This window comes from Scardinius erythrophthalmus (genome assembly GCF_964197995.2).
Source record: "Scardinius erythrophthalmus genome assembly, chromosome: 12".
Lineage (NCBI taxonomy): Eukaryota > Metazoa > Chordata > Actinopteri > Cypriniformes > Leuciscidae > Scardinius > Scardinius erythrophthalmus.
Window position 1 is genome coordinate 20658110 of NC_138232.1, and position 19429 is coordinate 20677538.

Consider the following 19429-nt stretch of genomic DNA (forward strand, 5'->3'; position numbering starts at 1 on the left):
TAAATAACATATAATGAGCATCACACAGCATTTTTTTTGTTTTTTATCTTTAGGCTCAGTGTTAAAAATGCCAGTGAACACTAAGCGAACCAGGACTAAATGTATCATTTTCTTTTTTGGTCCAGACCAAAAGAACCAACAAGTGTGAACACACCCTTAGTTGTATAAACCCTGCTAGAAAACATGTCTACGATGCTTTAAAATATTGCCTCCATAAGTAGCGCACTAGGTTTTGGAACTAATGTTATCTGCTGCTCAGAAGTTTCTTCATCTCAAACCTTGTCCCTCTTAGGTAAAACGTTCCCGCGTGCCCCTCAGATGAACATTAACATCGCCACCTGGGGCAGGTTGGTGAGAAGAGCCATTCCGTCAATCAATAACTCCTTCAGTCCTCAGGCGGCTGATCTGGGCTCAGCATTTAGCCCTGAAATGGCACCCATCGGCCACCCAGACGCCCACTCCCTACCCAGGTGCATATGTGTACAAATTCATTCCATCTCATCCACACAGGCTAATTTCCTAAAAGAGCATCAGTAGCGGAAAGCCCTCAAATTATTCTGCAGTCTTTGATAAACAATGACTAATCTGTCTGGAAACATAATTGGTGCTCTATATTTAGATAATGAGATGACTTAACATTCCTGGTCTGTATCCCAGTGTATGCATTCCATAATGTTACTATTGCTATGCGGTAACATTTATGATTTGTCTTCTCTTCATCAGCGACCCCACTGTGACCAAATTAGACTTTGACAAAGCAGCCACCCCTCCTTCAAAACGGCACTCCATCGAAGTGGAGATAGAGGAAACAGCACCACCAGATAAGATCCCAGATAGAAAAGAGGTGCAGGTAAAGGAGGGGTTGTATTAAAGGGATAGTTTGCACAAAGCTGAGATATGTGAAAGATGTCATCATTTACTCACCTTCATGTCGATCCAAACCCATCTGACTTTATTTTTATTCTGTGAGACACAAAAGGAAAATTTTCAGCAAAATGTTGAAGGCACTCTTTTCCATACAATGAAAGTGGATGATGATCACCGAATGTCAAGCCCTCAAAATGACCAAAAGCACCATTAATGTAGTTCATACAACTTTTAAGTAATATGTTTGCTTTGAGTAAGGAAAAGAAATTGAACTCAATATTGTTCACTGATAATCTTCACCTCAGCTCTCAAATCTCATTGACCTTCATGTATATTTAAATATAGCATGCCAAGTCATGTGAATGAAGCGAATGAAGACTTTTTTCCCTTGCAAAAAGCTATCATATGGCATAAGTTTTTTTTTTTTGTCATTTATGGGCTTGACTGCCCCTGTTGTAAGGAAAAGAACAGCGTGAACATCCTGCCCAACATGCTGTTCTGTGTTTAAGCAAAAAATAGTCATGGGTTTGCAACAAAATGATGATGAGTAAACAATGACAGAATCTTCATTTTTGGCAGAACTGTCCCTTAAAGGAGAACTCCGGTCAATTTTAACATTGAGCTCATTTTATTGTACATTTGGAGTGCTGTCAATACAGAGAACAACTACAAAAATCGGTGTTGCCTACACCGAGTTATTCTATATTTAAAATTTGCACCCTGTTGACTTCAATGGGGCAAGTACTAAACCTGCTTTTAGGCTCTTAACATCCTTGATGTGTCATTACAAGTGCACAGAAAATGTAAGTGATTCCTTCTGAGTGAACACGAGTGGATCTGACTGCAGTAGATGTGAAAGATATGTATAAAAATGATGTTATTTAAGCCAGCGCAAATACCTGTTTACATCCTGTTTTTCGGTTGAAGTCCAAAGTAATCGATTGCCGAGTTCACGCGCGTGATCATAGGTAACTAAACCTATGCGCATGAACTCGGCAATCGACTACTTTGGGCTTCAACCGAAAAACAGGATGTAAACAGGTATTTGCGCTGGCTTAAATAACATCATTTTTATACATATCTTTCACATCTACTGCAGTCAGATCCACTCGTGTTCACTCAGAAGGAATCACTCACATTTTCTGTGCACTTGTAATGACACATCAAGGATGTTAAGAGCCTAAAAGCAGGTTTAGTACTTGCCCTATTGAAGTCAACAGGGTGCAAATTTTAAAAATAGAATAACTCGGTGTAGGCAACACCGATTTTTGTCGTTGTTCTCTGTATTGACAGCACTCCAAATGTACAAAAAAATGAGCTCAGTGTTAAAATTGACCGGAGTTCTCCTTTAAGGAGAGTTCTTTTGCAAAGGTTTGGAATGACTCTTAAGTACCTCTTGCCTACAGGATGCCCTAGCGACCTTTGACTTCCTGAACAACACAGTAGCTAAACCAGATTATGACAGTCTGGTTGAAAATGAGCAGCCTGACCTGGAACTGACTGCAATTCAACGAAAAACTGAAATAAGGTAGTCTGTTCCCTATTTCCTGATGACATCATGCCTACATATAAACATGCATTCATTAACTGTAGTCAAAAGCTCAAAGTGTATGTTCATGCTTTTAGGGAAGAAGAGGAAGTTCAATTCAGTTTGACAGACTTCAAATGTATAGCTGTACTGGGGCGTGGCCACTTTGGAAAGGTAAACGTTGTGCTTTCACATGTGCAATAAGGTGAGCTCTGTAAAATTTGCAAATGTGCCATAATGTAATGGTCACAGTGCATTAACCATTTGTATTTGGTAATTGTGTAATGTATTGTAGATTATCACTACACACCACCAGTTTGTGATTTCTGCAGGAGATTGTTTCAGTGTCTCATCTCTTTAATTGTTTAACAGGTTTTACTTGCTGAGTACAAGACCACTGGAGAAATGTTTGCCATTAAAGCTTTGAAAAAAGGTGACATTGTTGCAAGAGATGAAGTTGACAGGTAAAGGCTATGCGTAGTAGTAGTAAAATCTTTATTTGTCCCTTTACAGGGCAATTTAAGTAGCTTCAACCTCACAAACATACAAATGCATGTGTGTTTAAGTGACTTATAACTTATACTTATAACTTCATGTACTTGACGATGCTTGGAAGCATTTGTAGAGACATCAGTAATTGTATACAGTGGGGACTATTCTGCTCCTGTTTTACTTCCTGTTATTATTAAAGGCGAAAAGAGTCAGAGCTGTACTCTAGACATGTTGGAGCCACAGAGCATAGTGTTCTTACAGTTTTTGTCTTTTGACAAACTGTCCTTTTTAAATTGTCTATTCCTACGGAGTCCCTAAAGTGACATTTTGATGGAACAAATATATTTCAATGCTTTTGCATTCTCTCGAGAAACTTTGCATTTGCTAGCAAAACCTTTTGCATTCCCTCAAGAAACTCACTACCAAAGAACTCTAAAGTTTTGCGAGTGGACACAAAGTTTCTCTGGGGAACTTCCGTCCATCTCTTATTTTTTTCCCATCCAATGTTCCTTTAGGGGCTCCACAAAATTTCAGCTTGTCGTATTCATTAATTTTAGTCTTCATTTACTTTGTCTTAAATGTCATAAGTTAATGCAAATTTTAGTGGACATTTTAGTTGATGATATATGCAGAATTGTGAAAATTGTGCCAACTTTAAATCTTTTTTATGCATATTTTTGTGTATATAAATTTTATGTATTTATATTTGTTTTGTCAGTAATTGACTTTAGATTAACATTAAGTTTAGATTGGCACTGAGGAAAAATTCAATAAAATTGTATGCTTCTAATATATCCTACATACATTTGTAATGTAACAAACATTATCATTAGTCGTTGTTACATATTATATGCATTTTGACATGCAATGCTCCATTCCAAAACAGCAGATTTAGCATGTTCTGTTATCATTATTATGCATAGTTAATGTGGCCATGTTAATTAACAGACTACATGAATGTTTCTACTTTTAAAGTCCCTCTTTAGTCAATAGTTGTATCCCTTAAAACTCATCTTTGATCACCAATATTACATATTTAAACGTTTTTTTTTTGTCTTTTTTTGTGTGCCTTAAAATAGCTTTAATGTTACTGTACACCCTTACTTCATTTAGTATATGCAGATCCCTGAATATGCAAATTAGCCCCACTTCAACTCACTCACACCAGCTCAGAATACCTGTTCCTCTCGGACAACTTTACTGTAGTAAATGCTACACGATGGTATCGCTCTTTACAACGTCAGACACAGAACGGTGATTAATATGATTAGTCTTTTGCTTGACTCTGTTATAAAACAGCTAATAATGTGTTGCTAATGTTACACAAACTATGTTCCCGTTCGCCATCTCAGAGTCAGACAACTGCCTTCTAAATAAGAGCATCCTTAGAAACGCTTTGAACAACTTAGATAGTCAGTGGAGAAAGGCGCATAGTTTATCATAGCATCGTAATATACATCATATACATAATTCACCCTCTATATTGCTTAATGTACTCGAATTTTCATATCAACAGAAAAATATACCAGTATAACCTGGCTTCTCTTGAGACTCCCCTGCTTCACAGCAAAGTTTATGATATGCTAAAGCTCACCCGCACGTTGATGGGATTGGTTACAAGGTAGTTTGTGACGTAAGAAACACCGGCAATTTTTCAAACCGCGTTTTGTGTTTCTGTGCAGTCTTTGGTTCAATGGAGTTTTAAAAAGAAAATACTCAGCAATGGTGTTGACTTATGAATTTGCACATGGTTTATCTTAAAGCATATTAAAAACACTACATAGACATATTAACAACATTAAAAACTTGATTTTCACCACAAGGGAGTCTTTAAAAATGCATTTGTTACACTGCAGGACCATTTAATAAAGTTGACCATCTTAAATATAGCACCTATGTAGTATGTATGCCTATGTTAACCAGAAATGTTAAACAAGTAATGGACATTCTTCATCAACTATCCATTTATACTAACTATTAATATATATATATCCACAGCCTCATGTGTGAGAAGAGGATCTTTGAGACCGTGAACAGTGTTCGGCATCCGTTCCTGGTGAACCTCTTCGCTTGTTTCCAGACCAAGGAGCATGTGTGTTTCGTCATGGAGTATGCAGCAGGAGGAGACTTGATGATGCACATTCATGCAGACGTGTTCTCTGAACCTCGTGCTGTGTGAGTGACTGAATTTACCATTGCTGATGTCACTTTGACATGATCATTTCTTACTTAAAATGCTAAAAGTTGTTTTTTATTCCCTCAGTTTTTATGCTGCTTGTGTAGTCTTGGGGCTGCAATTTCTGCATGACCATAAAATTGTGTACAGGTAAGTGTCAGTGCTGAATGTAAAAACTGAAGGCTAATGAATGTTCTGTGAACCACATGTGACTGTCATAAATTTTCTTCTGCAGGGATCTGAAGCTAGATAACCTTTTGGTAGATACTGAGGGATATGTTAAGATTGCGGATTTTGGTCTCTGCAAAGAAGGTAGATAATGTACTTGTATTACTAATGTTTGTGTGATTTATGTGTTTGTCATTACTGTTTGTGTAACTCATTCCATCTCCCATCATGTAGGAATGGGCTTTAAAGATCGTACTAGTACGTTCTGTGGAACTCCTGAGTTCTTAGCACCTGAAGTTTTAACAGAGACGTCGTACACAAGAGCGGTGGACTGGTGGGGTCTGGGAGTTCTCATCTTTGAGATGTTGGTTGGAGAGGTATGATAGATGGATGGATGCTTGAAAATGTATTAAGTGTGTTGTTAATAATTATTTTTAACTATGTATTTATTATAGTGATATAATATTGATAAATTCATGTTAAGTGATATGGAAATAAAAAGCTATATATTCACTTTAAGACACTTTTCAGTTATTTCCATTATTCTATTATCTGAAATAGTACACTGAAATTGTTTCAATTATATCATTATTTAAAAGAATAATTGAAATTGAAGTGCATTATGCGTTGAAGTCATGTAATTGTAAATGACATGGAGAGATTGTGTGGTGATGGGTTATTTCTCATTTTATTCTCAGTCCCCATTTCCTGGCGATGATGAAGAGGAGGTGTTTGACAGTATTGTTAATGATGAAGTTCGCTATCCAAGGTTCCTCTCCACAGAAGCCATTTCCATAATGAGAAGGGTATGTTTGGACATGTCCTGCTTTGGTTTAACTATTGTCCTAGGCTACACCTCATTTTATTGTATAGGGCAATCCTTAAAATCACAACACCGCTTTTTAGAAAGGCAGTTCTCTTTTGTTATGGCACTTAGCATGAATTTACTAGCTATGTTTATAAGCTTAAAACATTCTTCTCTTTATCCAGTTGTTAAGGAGAAATCCAGAGCGGCGCCTTGGTGCAGGGGAAAGAGATGCGGAGGAAGTGAAGAGGCATCCGTTTTTCAGAGTAGGCCATCTGTTTAACCTCTTTTTTTTTTTTTTTTTTTTTACTTTCATGTGTCACCGATAAAGTCCTTACCACACATTTGTTTATTCCCCCCTAGAATATGGATTGGGATGGACTGCTGACAAAGAAGACCCGGCCTCCATTCGTGCCGACCATCAAAAGCCGTGAGGACGTTAGTAACTTCGATGACGAATTCACCTCAGAGGCACCGATACTGACTCCGCCTCGTGAGCCGAGGGTTCTGACAGTCAACGAGCAGGAGCAGTTTGCAGACTTTGACTACATTGCTGACTGGTGTTAACCCAGATCCTCATAAACCCTGATCACACATGCTCAACACTGAACCAGCCGAAAAACTCCTTTTCTATAGGACACATTAGAGAAGAAACCTCTTTTCCTCTATGCTCTTACTCGTGCCATTTAAGGGATTGGTAATAACCTGCTTTAAGAAACAAGAATGAAGTGGTTGAGTCTTGGTAGCCCAATGGGGCGTCTTTTCATTGTCAGAGCACTGGGACACTGATTAGTGACCATTACAAACTTGTGAGGATTCATCAGGATCAACTGCAGCTTCTCTCTCCATTTTCAACACATTTTCTCTGTTTTCAAAGACTAAAATGTGCCTATTGTCTTCAGATTTTGGGGGCCGACACAACTGAGTATCTGAACCTGGCCAAGACCTCAAATTGCAAATTCTTCACTCCATAATGGAAACATCTTACAAGAGGAGAAAGCTCAAGGAGAATTCTATTGAATAATTTATTTTCATGTATTCCCTTTAATGCCTTAAATTCTTTACAGGGCTTCCAAATAATAACTTATCAGGTACAGAAACACCTACCAAAGCGTTCCTGCCAAATGTTCTTCTACCCTTTTTGTTTGATTAAAAAAGACCTTGGGCAAGAGCACAGATTAACTTGAATTTTATTAAGGTAAAATGAGAGAAAGCTGCGATTTAATTAATCTTTCAAGAATTTTTCGTTTCTATAAAAGCATCCTTGTACTCTAATCATCAAAAGAAATGTAAGTTATAGTTTTATACTGTATTTTTAGAATATTAGCCATTTGGATCTGCTGTATGTTATGACAATGGTTGTACACATATATGAATTGTAAGATTATCATTTTGGAGAGGGCAGCTCAAAGTTGAGAGCAATTCTGAACTTTTCAAATGGAATGTAAAAATGTATATTCGTGAATACAAAAAAAATGTATATTTTTGGCATGTGGTCTTGCCAAAGCTGGCTGTATGTTTTATTAGTTGACATTTTTTTTAAAGGAAATTTGTAGTCTATTTCAGATCATTTTACAACGATTTCTCACAATTTAGCCATTTTGTGGTTGTATGTCAACATTAAACCATTTTAATAGAAATGGTTTCATTAGTCTGTGATTACCATTCCTACTTGTTAGACATAATTTGTTCCAGTGAACTCACTCAGCTGTGAGGTAGCTTATGATGGACTCCTGCCAACAATTCCACTCAAGTGTATCACGAAACCTTCCTCAAATACATTCTGTACACCAACTGACACCTGGTTTCTGTCTGTTCCTCTTGGTAAGAACTTCACAGAAGAATGCGTGTGCTCCAAACAAACTAATAAAGACACACCCATACTATCAACTAAGTATGTTTACATCATTGTTTTTACGGTTTACATGCACTTCAGAATTAGACTTAAGGCAGGCTAAAACAATATGTTGTCTTTTAAAAATGTTGTGTAAAAACTTTAGTCCACCTGAAGTCATGTCTGGTTAATTTTTTTTTTTCCTTTAGTGTGTGTGTCTGTGTGTTGGATTAATAGACGCCATAAGCATGCTTGATATCAAATAGGCTATTGTAATGATTGGCTTGCCATAACGAAAGACATGTTTAATAGTTCATATTTGATTAAACATTTGGACAATGTTGCTTAAATATAACTTTGCATTTAAACCTGTTGGTGGGCTGTCTGTTATGAAATAAGAATTGGTGGCTTTACTGCTGAGTGATAGCCTAATGTGATAAATGTAAATCTTACAACAGGTAGAAGATGACTGACGTACCTGTCTGGTCAAACCTGTTGGTCTAGTTTTAGTACTTGCTGTTACAATGGGATTTTGTATCGGTGACAAACGCAAACCGGTCTAGGAGAATTTACCAATAAGCTACTTTTCTTTAAATGTTTGCTGCAGTGCGTGGCATGTGACAAATTCGCAAAAAGCAGAAGCAGTTAATGTTTGAGTCACCTAACTGCTGCAGGGAAGAAACAAACTATCGCTCTGCGGGTCTAACTGGTCCTGTCTGGGTGTGTATTACATGAGTAACTAGGCTTTCCCATTGAAAGCTTCATCCACTCTGTGAACTTTCAAAACTCCCTCCTCTGTGTGCAAGATTAAGGTAGTGTATAATGTGTTTAAACAACCTCCTCTGCACAGTATCATAAACATGTGAAATACTCCCTCTGCAGTATTTGAGAAGCCAACTATTTGGTGCAAAAGGTGTATGAAAACGCACCATGTTATCCAGCATGATTTGAGAATATTCCAAAGAACATCTTGTGATTCAGTGGACGCTAGAACATCTGACCATTTGTTCAAAGAGTTCACAAGGCAAATGTCAAAATGTACTTATTTGATTAGTGTTACGATCCGTTTCAGGTCTAGGGGCAGGAAAGGAAGGTAACAAAAGTGGCAGGGAGAAAGTGAGAGAACTCCTGTCTCCAGGTCCCAGGACAAGCACACATTACAAAGATTTCACAAGTTTTATTTTTACATAATCAGTGGGATATAAAGATAGGACTTCAGGAGGGGAAACGGCCAAAATAACAAAATAAATTATTAAATGTTTTTAGAAATAACTTACCTAACTTCAAAAGTAAAAAAAAAAAAAAAAGACAAACACTTCCCTTACTTCCTCTCTATTTAACACAGGAGAAAACTAATTCTCAAATAAAATGGCATCCACCTCCCTACAAATTATCCCAATAAAAAAACAACCAGACAGTATATTAACTTAAAAGAAAAACACTCCAGTTAGATGACGTTACTATAAACACAAGGTTACCGCACACCTTCTTTTAACCACTATAACTGACACCACAAACACAATGAAACCAACAAGTGCTGGGACCGGAAGATGACAGTCTCTCAGAGGAAAGCCTCAGTCTCTCTCTTTGATTGGAACTCTCTGGGTTCTTATATACACTGCTCCACTCACACCTTAACAAGCTGGAACACAAATCAGGTGGTACTCCTAAACCTGTGAAGTGGATAGTGGGAGGAGCAACAATGAAAGACATGGAATACACAGAGACAAGCACTACAACTGCAATAAAACACACATAAGTCCCTTGGGATGTAACAATTGGTGACAGATCTTAAATATTTATTTTGTATCATCCGGAACATATTAGTATAATAAGAAAAGGGCAAGTCTGACCCCTTTCAAACTTAATTTTAAGGTTTAAATTAGATTAAACCAGATTTTCAAACCTGATCAGACTTTTGAACAGTGCTGTAAATCTGATTTTTCTGTCTGATAGTCAGTGACCAGACGCTATCTTGAAAAACTGTCATAGCAATAGGCCACATGCTCTCCAGGGGATAGTCAGGACATGGGACAGATTTACAGACAGGAAGAGGAAAGGGAAACTGGGAAATAGGTTGGAGAGGAGAGGCTGCGCCCTTTACTTGCTGGTGCTTCAGAGATTTTTTTTATCTGCTGAAAGGAAGTGAACAAAAATATAGGAGGAAATTAGGGTATCACTGATAAAAGACTTTAAAGTCCCCCTGTGGTAAAAATCTTTTGTCAATGTGGTGTTTTTAACATGCTTTAAGACAAATGCATGTCAACACCATTGCTGAGTATTTTCTCTTTAAAACTGCAGTGAACCAAAGAGTCTCAAAAACGCGGTTTGAAATCACTGGTGTTTCTGACGTCACAAACTACCAAGAAACGTCAATCACGTCAGCGTGTGATTGTCAGAGTGGATCGCTGAGTTGGTGTGAGTGAGTGGAGGCGGGGCTAATTTGAATATTCATTGAACCCCGTACACTAAATGAGGCACAGCATGCATATATTTTTAAGGAAAATAAAAACGTTTAAATATGTTATTTTTGTGATCAAAGATGAATTTTAAGGGATACAATTATTGACTACAGGGGGACTTTAACTTCATTGAACATTTGCTGCTAACAAAAAAAGAGCCAAGAAGTCAAATAGCTACAAATTAATTGTCTAATAATATATATTTTTATCACTCAGGCCTGGTTTCTAGACAGGGCTTAGATTAAGCCAGGATTAGGCTTTAGTTCAATTAAGACATTTAAGTAGCTTTTATAAATGTGCCCTAAAATCAGGCGAAACAATGGTACTGACATATTTTAAGATTTTTTAATCTCTGTGCAAGTTGCTTTTAAAACAGCTCAATCATGCATTTTAGTCTGAGACTAGGCAGTTTAATGTTCAAACAGGTTAATGTTCCACCTATATGAAATATTTTTGGTTGAATAATGCCATCTTGAGGTTGACCAATGAAATTGTCTTAAAAAAAGAAAGAAAAAAAAGTTTGTTCTTAAAAAAAAAAAACTAAGACATTGGAGAATAAAAGAAAAATATTGATCCAAGAGAAATGGGACCAGGACATGTTGCAGGTCAGACTCAAACCTGACTCTCTCATATGAGCACCATAACTCAAAATGCTAGAAGTATGTTTTCTAACTGCTGTACTAGTTATGATACGAGTTGTACTCTGTGGGTAAATGCAATTTACTGTAAACATTGTAAAATAATGCAAACACTGGGACTACATAATTCCTGACTTCTGCATGGAGGGTCACAGATATTGTGATATATACTGATGGGAACTGATATCAGAAATGCAACTAAATTAGATACTGTACAACATGCTGTTTCCATCTCACAAGCCCTGAACTAACAGCACATTCTACACTACACTTCCCTTGAAACGTGTGGGGTAAGAATACAATTTTTTTAAAATGAAAAGTCTGTTATGCTCACTCAGGCTACATTTCAATATTTTCTTTTAAAATGTAATGTATTTATGTGTTCCAAAGCTAAATTTTCAGCAATGGATCAACTGCAGTCTTCAATATTGAAAAATGTTGAACGGCAGTGTATGTGTGCAATCTTTTTTATATGTAGACAAGGTACCTTAAAAAAATCCAGACATAAATTGTGATTTCCCACATAGAGAGGATTTTATTTATACAAGAATTAAATTCAGAAAATGTAATACAACTAGTAGCCTGTGACAAAATATCAATTTAAAATTGAACCATAATCCCACCAAGTTTTAAAAATGACTGATCCAGAAAACTGTCAACACAAGCTCTAAAATACACTTCAGCCACTGTTTAGTCATTGTAAGAGGATGTAACAATATACAATTCAAGTAAAATATGTTATAAATCTGACAGGTGCTGCATATTTATTACTGGATTATGAGGCTTTCAGAAATCAGCTTTTGTTCCAGCTCTTCAGAATGGCTTCTGCTGCATCCAAGGTACTGTCTTGCTGTAGTGAAGAAAAAAAAAATCCATTACATACTATTAGCACTGGCAAGGCATTTAATGTAATTTGTTATAAGAAAATAATCTCTGCAACATTCAGACAGATTCAGAAAGGGAATACAGCTAAATATAGATTTGGCAGTCTGTAGATAGCCAAATTATCTTTTGGATTTACTGTAAAAGCCTGTAAACCCATTCCTTACCTTGATAAAGCACAAACGAATGTATTTCTCGAACTGCTTCACTGAATCTTCCCCCACAAAAGCTGTTACAGGAATTGCAGCCAGTTTCTTAAAAAAAAAAAAATAATAATAATAATGCTTTTGTTCTGTTATATATATTCCTAAAATAAAAAAGAGAGTACCTTCTCTTTTATCATCCATTTGACAAACTTGTAGTCATAAGGTTCTTCGTCTCCCATATGTGACAGGTCCTGATCTATATTTAGCAGACAACATCAATCAGATTAAACCGGCCACAACCAATGTCACCTTTGCCTCTGTAAATATAATCTTATAAACATACATGACTTCAACCCACTTACTGAGTGCTGTGACATCCACTATCATGAAGTATCCTCCCTCAGGGACCACTGGAGTCATGCCAATCTGTCTCAACATGGCTGCCATACGGTCTCTTTTGCCTTCCAGCTCTAATGCTAGAGAGGAAAAGTAGCAGTCGGGTTGACCCATCAGCTCATAGTCCCGAAGAAGACCCTGGCCAACAGCCTCCTATTGTGTGGTACAATTATGTCACAAACCCATAGAATGCATAGAATAGTGCATTGCAACACCGTAAAAACCAATAACAGACAAAACTTGCCTGTAATGGTGTCGGACATGTATAGAGACTGTTTTGCATAACAGTCTGCAGGTGTTTGATCAAGTGTTCAGGCCCAATTGACCAACCCAACTGAAAAAAAAAAAAGCATTGTTGTATTGTACATAAACTGCACACACACACACACCAAATGTTATTATCTAGTTACTTATTGCAAATATATATATATATATATTTTAATGACGATAGCTTTAAAATTCAAGTTTTTGATCATTTACGCTGCAGAGCAAAGTTTCATCAAGTTTACCACAGACCTTATTTTACTCGTAAATTGAAGAAAAAAAAAAACACATCATGAAAACCCATGGGAAAATCACGAGGGAACCACTGTCGAATTAGGGTATGTTTACACGACAACAATGTATTAAACCAGGAAAGTGTTTCCTTTGCATTTTTCATGTACAGACGACAACGTTGTCAAAAATGATCACCGTTTACACGGATCCACAAAAAAAAAAAAAAAAAGCTTTATTTTGCATGCCATGCCACTCTACGCACCTATAGAATAATATAATACGCATGCGCATGACATCACAGTTTTCACTAATTCGTGTTTTTGGAGTTTATACCGAGACGATAACAGTATAGTTTTCAAAAACTTGCACTTTGGGTATGTTTACACGACAATGATGTACTATATCATAAATGGAAAAGGTTTTAATTTTCACGTATAGAAGACAATGTCGTTTGAAAAGTTGGCATTTTCAGGCCCCCAAAACGCCATTGCCTATAATTTGCTTGTTTTGATTCTTTGATTGATGGAGATTCTGTGGGTAATGTAGTTTTTCACCAAGAACAATTAAACATTGTGTTGATGGCTTTAACAAAAGCATATATCACCATTTACCAACTCATAGCTCACAATAGGTCTGTTTTTAAATGTTTAAAAGTTATTCTTAAAAATCATTCCCCTATAGAGAAAAATAATGGGAACTTGCACTCTAACGTGCTTTGGCATCAAATTTGCCATGATGCATATTTTTTTATAGCTCTTTTCAACATTGTATGTTGTTTTTATGGAGTTTTTTGTACTTTTTTGGAGACTGGAGTTAAAAATCTAAAGTCTAAAAATCTCTATTTATTTCAGAGAGAAAAATAACAGGGGGTGGGTTAAAATTGACAGGAGGAGGGTTAGTAAATAGTGACAGTTCTAATTTTTGGGAAGAATTATTCCTTTAAAGTAAAGCCAGACATAATATGAACAATGAAGATAATGGTCAAATACCTTCCATCCAGTCACGCTGAATGTTTTCCCTGCACTGCCGATAGTGATGGTTCTGTCCCACATTCCAGGGAGGGTTGCTGTTCAGAGAGAATACTGCAGAATCATCATCTCTTAATAGCACATGTAATCCAATGACACAAAAGATAAGATGCACAGCTGGAGAAATATCACATACCTATCTTTACATGCTCATGGCCTTTATATATGAGCCATTCATATACCTCATCACTGAAGCACAGGGTGTCGTGTTTGATGCAGAGATCTGCAATCGCTTGCAACTCGGTCCTACTGAATATCTGGGAGTGGAAGAGAGCTTTAGGATATTAATATGCCATTTTGGAACTAAAAGCAATACGTCACCTTACTTTTCCAATAGGGTTATTAGGAGTGTTGATGATGATAGCCTTGGTCTTGGAGTTGAATTTACTAGCAAGTTCTTCCAGGTCCAGAACCCAGTCAGCACTATTTATACTGGTTGTTGCGGGTGACTTCTACAGAACAGGTCAATCAAAGTGTTATGTTTCATAGAAATATGACAATCACTTTAATAGAGAAGGCAAACCTACCAGTCGCAAAGGTATGAAAACAGGTTTGGCTCCTGCCATTTTCACCATAGGAACATAGCAGTCAAAAAAAGGTTCTATAATAATAACCTGAATGGAGAAAATTGAGAGTGAGTGAACCATAATCTACTGGAATGCTATCCACCTTACTCCTACGCCCCATGGCGCTTTGCGCGAATTATGAGTGTAACTTCCATTAAGCTGAAACCAATCAGTGAAGCGCTCGCTCTATGAACGCAATATGTTAAAAAAATGTCACAATGAGATGACATTAATCTACTCACCCTTCAACCATCGAACATTAAAAGGAAATTTAAAAGTGTAAAAGCATCAAGGTATTTCAACAGACCAAATAACCCCAAAAGCAAACTTATGTTGCCTTAATCAAAAATGTTCATTAACTTCAGCATTACGTGATACTATTTCATAGTGATTTCATTTACATTTTAAATTGCATTTACCTGTGAAAACAAACCTGGAAAGAGACATGAGGATTTGAGGAGAATAACGAGAGATTATTCGTGCATTCCAGTGAATTATTAATGGATTATATCGTAAATTAAATTCCGGAGAACAGACCACAAATGTGCAGTGTATGTTGTCCTTTTTCATACTTTTACAGCGGATTGCAAAGGGAAAAAATAAAATAATCACGAGAAAAAGAAAGCAGCGACTGAAAAGAGCTCTTGCCAGATATTCTTGTTATAACGTCACGTTAAAATACCAATTATAACGTTATTCTCATGATGTCTGAAAATAAATCATGAAGGAAAATTGACACCTCATCCCGTCAAACTGACGGATCAGCTTTATTTGTAGGGCAACCTTATGATTTGAAATGATTCGTTTCAGCCTTTTTGAATGGAAGTTCCCCAAACCGGAAGTGCCACCCGTAATTCAAATCGCAGTAAGGTCGTCAGGAATAAGGTGGATAAGTATAATGAGTACTAAATATGTTTTCACCTCATCTCCCTCCTCAACCAGAGCCTGCATAGCGCTGAACAAAGATCCATATCCACCCACTGTTACCAGGATCTCTTTAAATGGGTCGAGCTGACGGTCATAGACTTTTCCATATACTTTTGACAGGGCTTTAACCAGTGTTGGATGGCCCTGAAAACAGAAAAATAACCATTTGAGTGCTTTTTCAACACATAATACAGGATGATGATGAAGTGTGGATAGAACATACAAAGCCACGTGTGTACTGGTTCAGCCTGTCTACCATTGCTGCCTGAGCGAGACCCTCTTTCACATAGGAGGGAGGAGGGATGTCTGGGAAACCCTGTCCAAGATTAACAATGGAAGGGTCTGCTGCCACTGATGTAAAGGCCACCCTAAACAACACATGAAACACTATTAAGAACATTTAACATGTCTGTACGAAAGTTTTTTGCAAATAAAGCTTGATTCTTACCATACATTCTTGTCCAGACCTTCTATTCTTTTCGTATTCTTGTGTTTCATGGATGCCATCTTACACTAAAAAAGTGAAAGAACTAAATAAAGGAATGTCAAAGAGAAATGAGTAATTCAGTCAAACTTACACTCACTTTGCAGGACGATAAAGTTCTAAATCTATTAGTTTGTAATATGCGTGGAGCAGATCTGAAAATAGGGAGTAGATTCATTTCTGCCCCCCAAAAATAAGTCGAAATCGTATCAAATATTCATTGCTCACTTCAAAACATTGCGGTCACAGATATAAGACTCCTTCAGTTCATTGGTTGGTGTTTTTGTAAATCTATTTTGTGTTTGACGGGAGCAGATTCTGTCTGACGCAAGCGTCCCACGCCTCTAAAACGGACCAATCGGATTGCTTTTTTTAAAGATCCGATACAGTTCTGTGTGTTTTGGTCTGGAATGGTAAGGGTTAATTAAACTACTTGACCTTTCTCTTTCTCGCCCGCATAACCTGTTTAAATATGTATGAACTATCTATCTTCTTCGCAGTGATGGGAAGTCCGAATCAATCCCAAAGAACCGAGTCAAAAACGGTTCAGTGACTCTACGTTTCCAAGCGACGCGGCTCCAGATCTCACAGCGTGGACTATTATTCACCTCCAGAGTGGAATACCATTCCTCAAATATTGTACGTTTTTATTCAGGCCTATTTTTTTTTTTTTTTTTTTTTTTTTTTACCGATTAAAGTTTAAGCCTGGGTGCTTATTTTAAAACCCAGTGTGTCCGTTTTGCGGTAGTTCACAAAAACGTCACTTTTTTTAAAACCTTAGACACTGGTACATGCTAAAGGATGCATGAACTAAAAATGACTTCCAGTTTGGTAGAAGTAATAATTTTATACTCACGTTTGTGATTGTCTCACTTGTTAACGCCTCTATATACCTTTTAGACACTGGCACAGCGATACTTGAACTAAAAATGACTTCAAATTTGCTCGCAGTAACAATTTTCTTTGTGATTGTCTCTCTTGTTAACGCCTCTATTAAAAAGTAGAAGCTCCTGCTGGAAAAGCAAGAACGTGCCTTGGGACAGAGACAGAGTTTTGTGTTTTTTTTTTTTTTTTTTTTTTTTTTGTTGTAGGCTAGTCAGGGTTAAATTAATCGTTAATGGTGGTATCCTCACCTAGACAATGTATTACTTATTGCATAATGTCACCGACTGTCGACATAAAGTCCATATTTTCTCGGAAAACTGAATGACAGTGAGATTATCTTAGCTTTTAGCATTTTACATAATTCGTCATCATGAAATTTTACTCAGCAGGTGGCGCTGTAACCACAGAGACATGACACTCAGTTGCCTTCTGCATAGTAATCGATTAGTATTAATAATCCAGTAAATAAATTAACATTATACATCTCAGGCTCAGCACATTAAAGCTGTAAAAAGTTTTAGTATCAAGTCAAGAATACATACTTTCCTTCTTTGACTTGGAATGTAGTGTTATTTCTCATTTTATAAGGCCTATTTATTTACAGGTTCACTGAAGTAGAGGCTAATCCTGCTAATGTTGTAAAGTAAAGAAGAGTTGAAAAGTTTCTCTTCACACTTCACTGTTTATATAAACATCCTTTCAAGTCATTGAAATTTATTATTTTGAAATAAACTTCCCTGCGACTGCAAGAGGGGCTCTGATCTATTCTTAAACTGCCTGTCTAGCTCATCCAAATATTTCTAATTTCTCTGCTAATCTTTTAGCTATCATATTTCAACTTTGAATAGAACTGTCTATGAATCGCCAGTGTATGCTAACTCTAGCAGTCTAGCTCATACAAAGATTTCTAATTTCTCTGCTAATCTTTCAGCTATTAAATTTCAACTTTTCTTGTAATTTAAATTAGGGCTGGGCGATATATCAGATGACATTGTTATGCGCATCTCGTCAGTAAAGCCGGTTCCTTGATTAGTAGTAAATCGCCATCACCTGCCTTCAGATGGAGCGGCATTTAGGCCTACAGAGCCGTAGTTCACTAACAACCGGGGTAATTTCCCCTTCATTATCACGGACGTATCGCCTGCGGCTGCGATAATTAATGCGATATGGCTCAGCTTGTTAGTGAACTACGGCTATGTGTAGTAAATGCCGCTCCATCTGAAGGCAGGTGATGGCGATTTACTACTAATCAAGGAACCGGCTTTACTGACGAGATGCGCATAACAATGTCATCCGATATATCGCCCAGCCCTAATTTAAATTCACAATACATTTTTATATACCTTAGAATTATTTTCCAGTCAAATCACCAACTTTGCTTACTTTGTTTAGTTAATTCATGGCTCTACATTAAATCAGAGTTCCCTTGTCATAGCTGATGCTATGGGAAATCCCTTTCTCTGAAAATACTGAAGCCTAATTGAATAAAGTCTGTGCAACTGCACAGACCAATGGCGTCTCAGCACTGCCAAATGGGCGGGCACATTTGCCTACATAAGCCGCAGCTGATTGCAATTTCATCAGAAAAAAGCAAAATAAGTCTCAATATAAGTAGAAGAGAACAAATTATTTTTACACATTTACGAACAGGACATTCTAATTTAAATTACACTTTATACATTATAGGAAAGCACAACACAGGTTTATGTGAGGTTTGTTTGTTAGATGAGACGGTAGAACATGTTTTTAAGGAATGTAAAGCATATGAAGAAGAAAGGAGGATTCTTAAGGAAGATCTTCAAGCAGTAGGGTGCCGGGAATTCAATATAACTAATATATTAAATGATAGTCCAAATTCAAGGAAACAGATAAATGTAGTTATAAAATTCATCAAGAATTGTGGGTTATATTATAGGATTTAGAAATTAGATCATTCTCTTCACACTCCATCACAGTAGGTGGCGGTATGCGCCTTTGAAGTTGGTTCGCAACCCGCCATAAAACCAAAAGAAGAAGAATTTCATCAGAATCTTTCCCAAGTGTGCAGAACATCTCACTGATCTCAGGAAGAAGAATCAAGAAAAAAAAGCCTACCTGCTTGCCGTTTTGAAGAGCCCAGCAGCGATAGCAATCTCGGCTGAGAGGCGTCTCTCCCATGTGGCCACCTGGCGAGTGATCGAGCGATCTTGATAAAAGAGCATATTTGAAGTTGTGTTTGTTGCAAATTATTGCACCACAAATGTCTCACCTCGCTGCACACCTGAATAACTTTCTTTAAAGGAAGTAATCCCGCCCCTCATGCTCCTTTCTCTACCCCCTCCTCTCACAAGTCCAGAATGTGCCAGATGATTCCCTGCCCTGGCTAGGCTCTCCTGCCCTGGCTGGCTAGTCCTCTCAAAGGCCGCAGAGGAGCTGGGGTTAGAGTGGTTCCTGCAGCCCGGGTACTGCCAGTGAGCCCACCCGCCAGAGACCCGCCCCATTTTTTCCAGAGGCGCACAAGAAGTTGTGGCATGCCCCCAACACCTGCCCAGCCCCACCCCAAGGCAGAGCCTGAGATCAGTCAGAGCTCCCGGAGTGGCCACTGTCACGCTGGCCACTTTTGAGCCCCCCCGGATCAGAGCCATCCCTGGGCCAGAATCGCAGGGCC

At 37.5% G+C, this 19429-nt stretch overlaps 2 protein-coding genes across 24 annotated transcripts in view; one reads left to right on the plus strand and one right to left on the minus strand.

Moving 5' to 3' along the window:
* pkn2b (protein kinase N2b) overlaps positions 1 to 7940 on the plus strand; it is a 46300-nt gene extending 38360 nt beyond the window's left edge. Inside the window, exons 11-22 of one of the 2 annotated variants that reach the window (XM_081381677.1) lie at positions 293 to 470; positions 724 to 850; positions 2274 to 2395; positions 2494 to 2569; positions 2768 to 2859; positions 4886 to 5062; positions 5151 to 5213; positions 5299 to 5375; positions 5466 to 5608; positions 5930 to 6037; positions 6222 to 6302; positions 6400 to 7940. In XM_081381677.1, the coding sequence (XP_081237803.1) occupies positions 293 to 470; positions 724 to 850; positions 2274 to 2395; positions 2494 to 2569; positions 2768 to 2859; positions 4886 to 5062; positions 5151 to 5213; positions 5299 to 5375; positions 5466 to 5608; positions 5930 to 6037; positions 6222 to 6302; positions 6400 to 6603 (1448 nt within the window). In that variant the 3' untranslated portion in view covers positions 6604 to 7940. The remainder of the gene's footprint in view (positions 1 to 292; positions 471 to 723; positions 851 to 2273; positions 2396 to 2493; positions 2570 to 2767; positions 2860 to 4885; positions 5063 to 5150; positions 5214 to 5298; positions 5376 to 5465; positions 5609 to 5929; positions 6038 to 6221; positions 6303 to 6399) is intronic. The other variant, XM_081381678.1, reaches the window with a different exon arrangement.
* Positions 7941 to 11478: 3538 nt separating this feature from the next.
* The window catches only part of LOC308699776 (kynurenine--oxoglutarate transaminase 3), a 39198-nt gene continuing 31247 nt past the window's right edge, over positions 11479 to 19429 (minus strand). For 2 of the 22 annotated variants that reach the window (XM_081380767.1, XM_081380768.1), the window contains exons 2-14: positions 18877 to 18967; positions 15862 to 15926; positions 15637 to 15781; positions 15408 to 15557; positions 14448 to 14534; positions 14247 to 14372; positions 14057 to 14177; positions 13882 to 13958; positions 12639 to 12728; positions 12361 to 12547; positions 12181 to 12254; positions 12020 to 12106; positions 11479 to 11820 (exon numbers count right to left, since the gene is read on the minus strand). In XM_081380767.1, coding sequence (XP_081236893.1) covers positions 11764 to 11820; positions 12020 to 12106; positions 12181 to 12254; positions 12361 to 12547; positions 12639 to 12728; positions 13882 to 13958; positions 14057 to 14177; positions 14247 to 14372; positions 14448 to 14534; positions 15408 to 15557; positions 15637 to 15781; positions 15862 to 15926; positions 18877 to 18939 — 1329 coding nt within the window. In that variant the 5' untranslated portion in view covers positions 18940 to 18967 and the 3' untranslated portion in view covers positions 11479 to 11763. The other 20 variants (XM_081380754.1, XM_081380764.1, XM_081380766.1 and 17 more) reach the window with 19 other exon arrangements.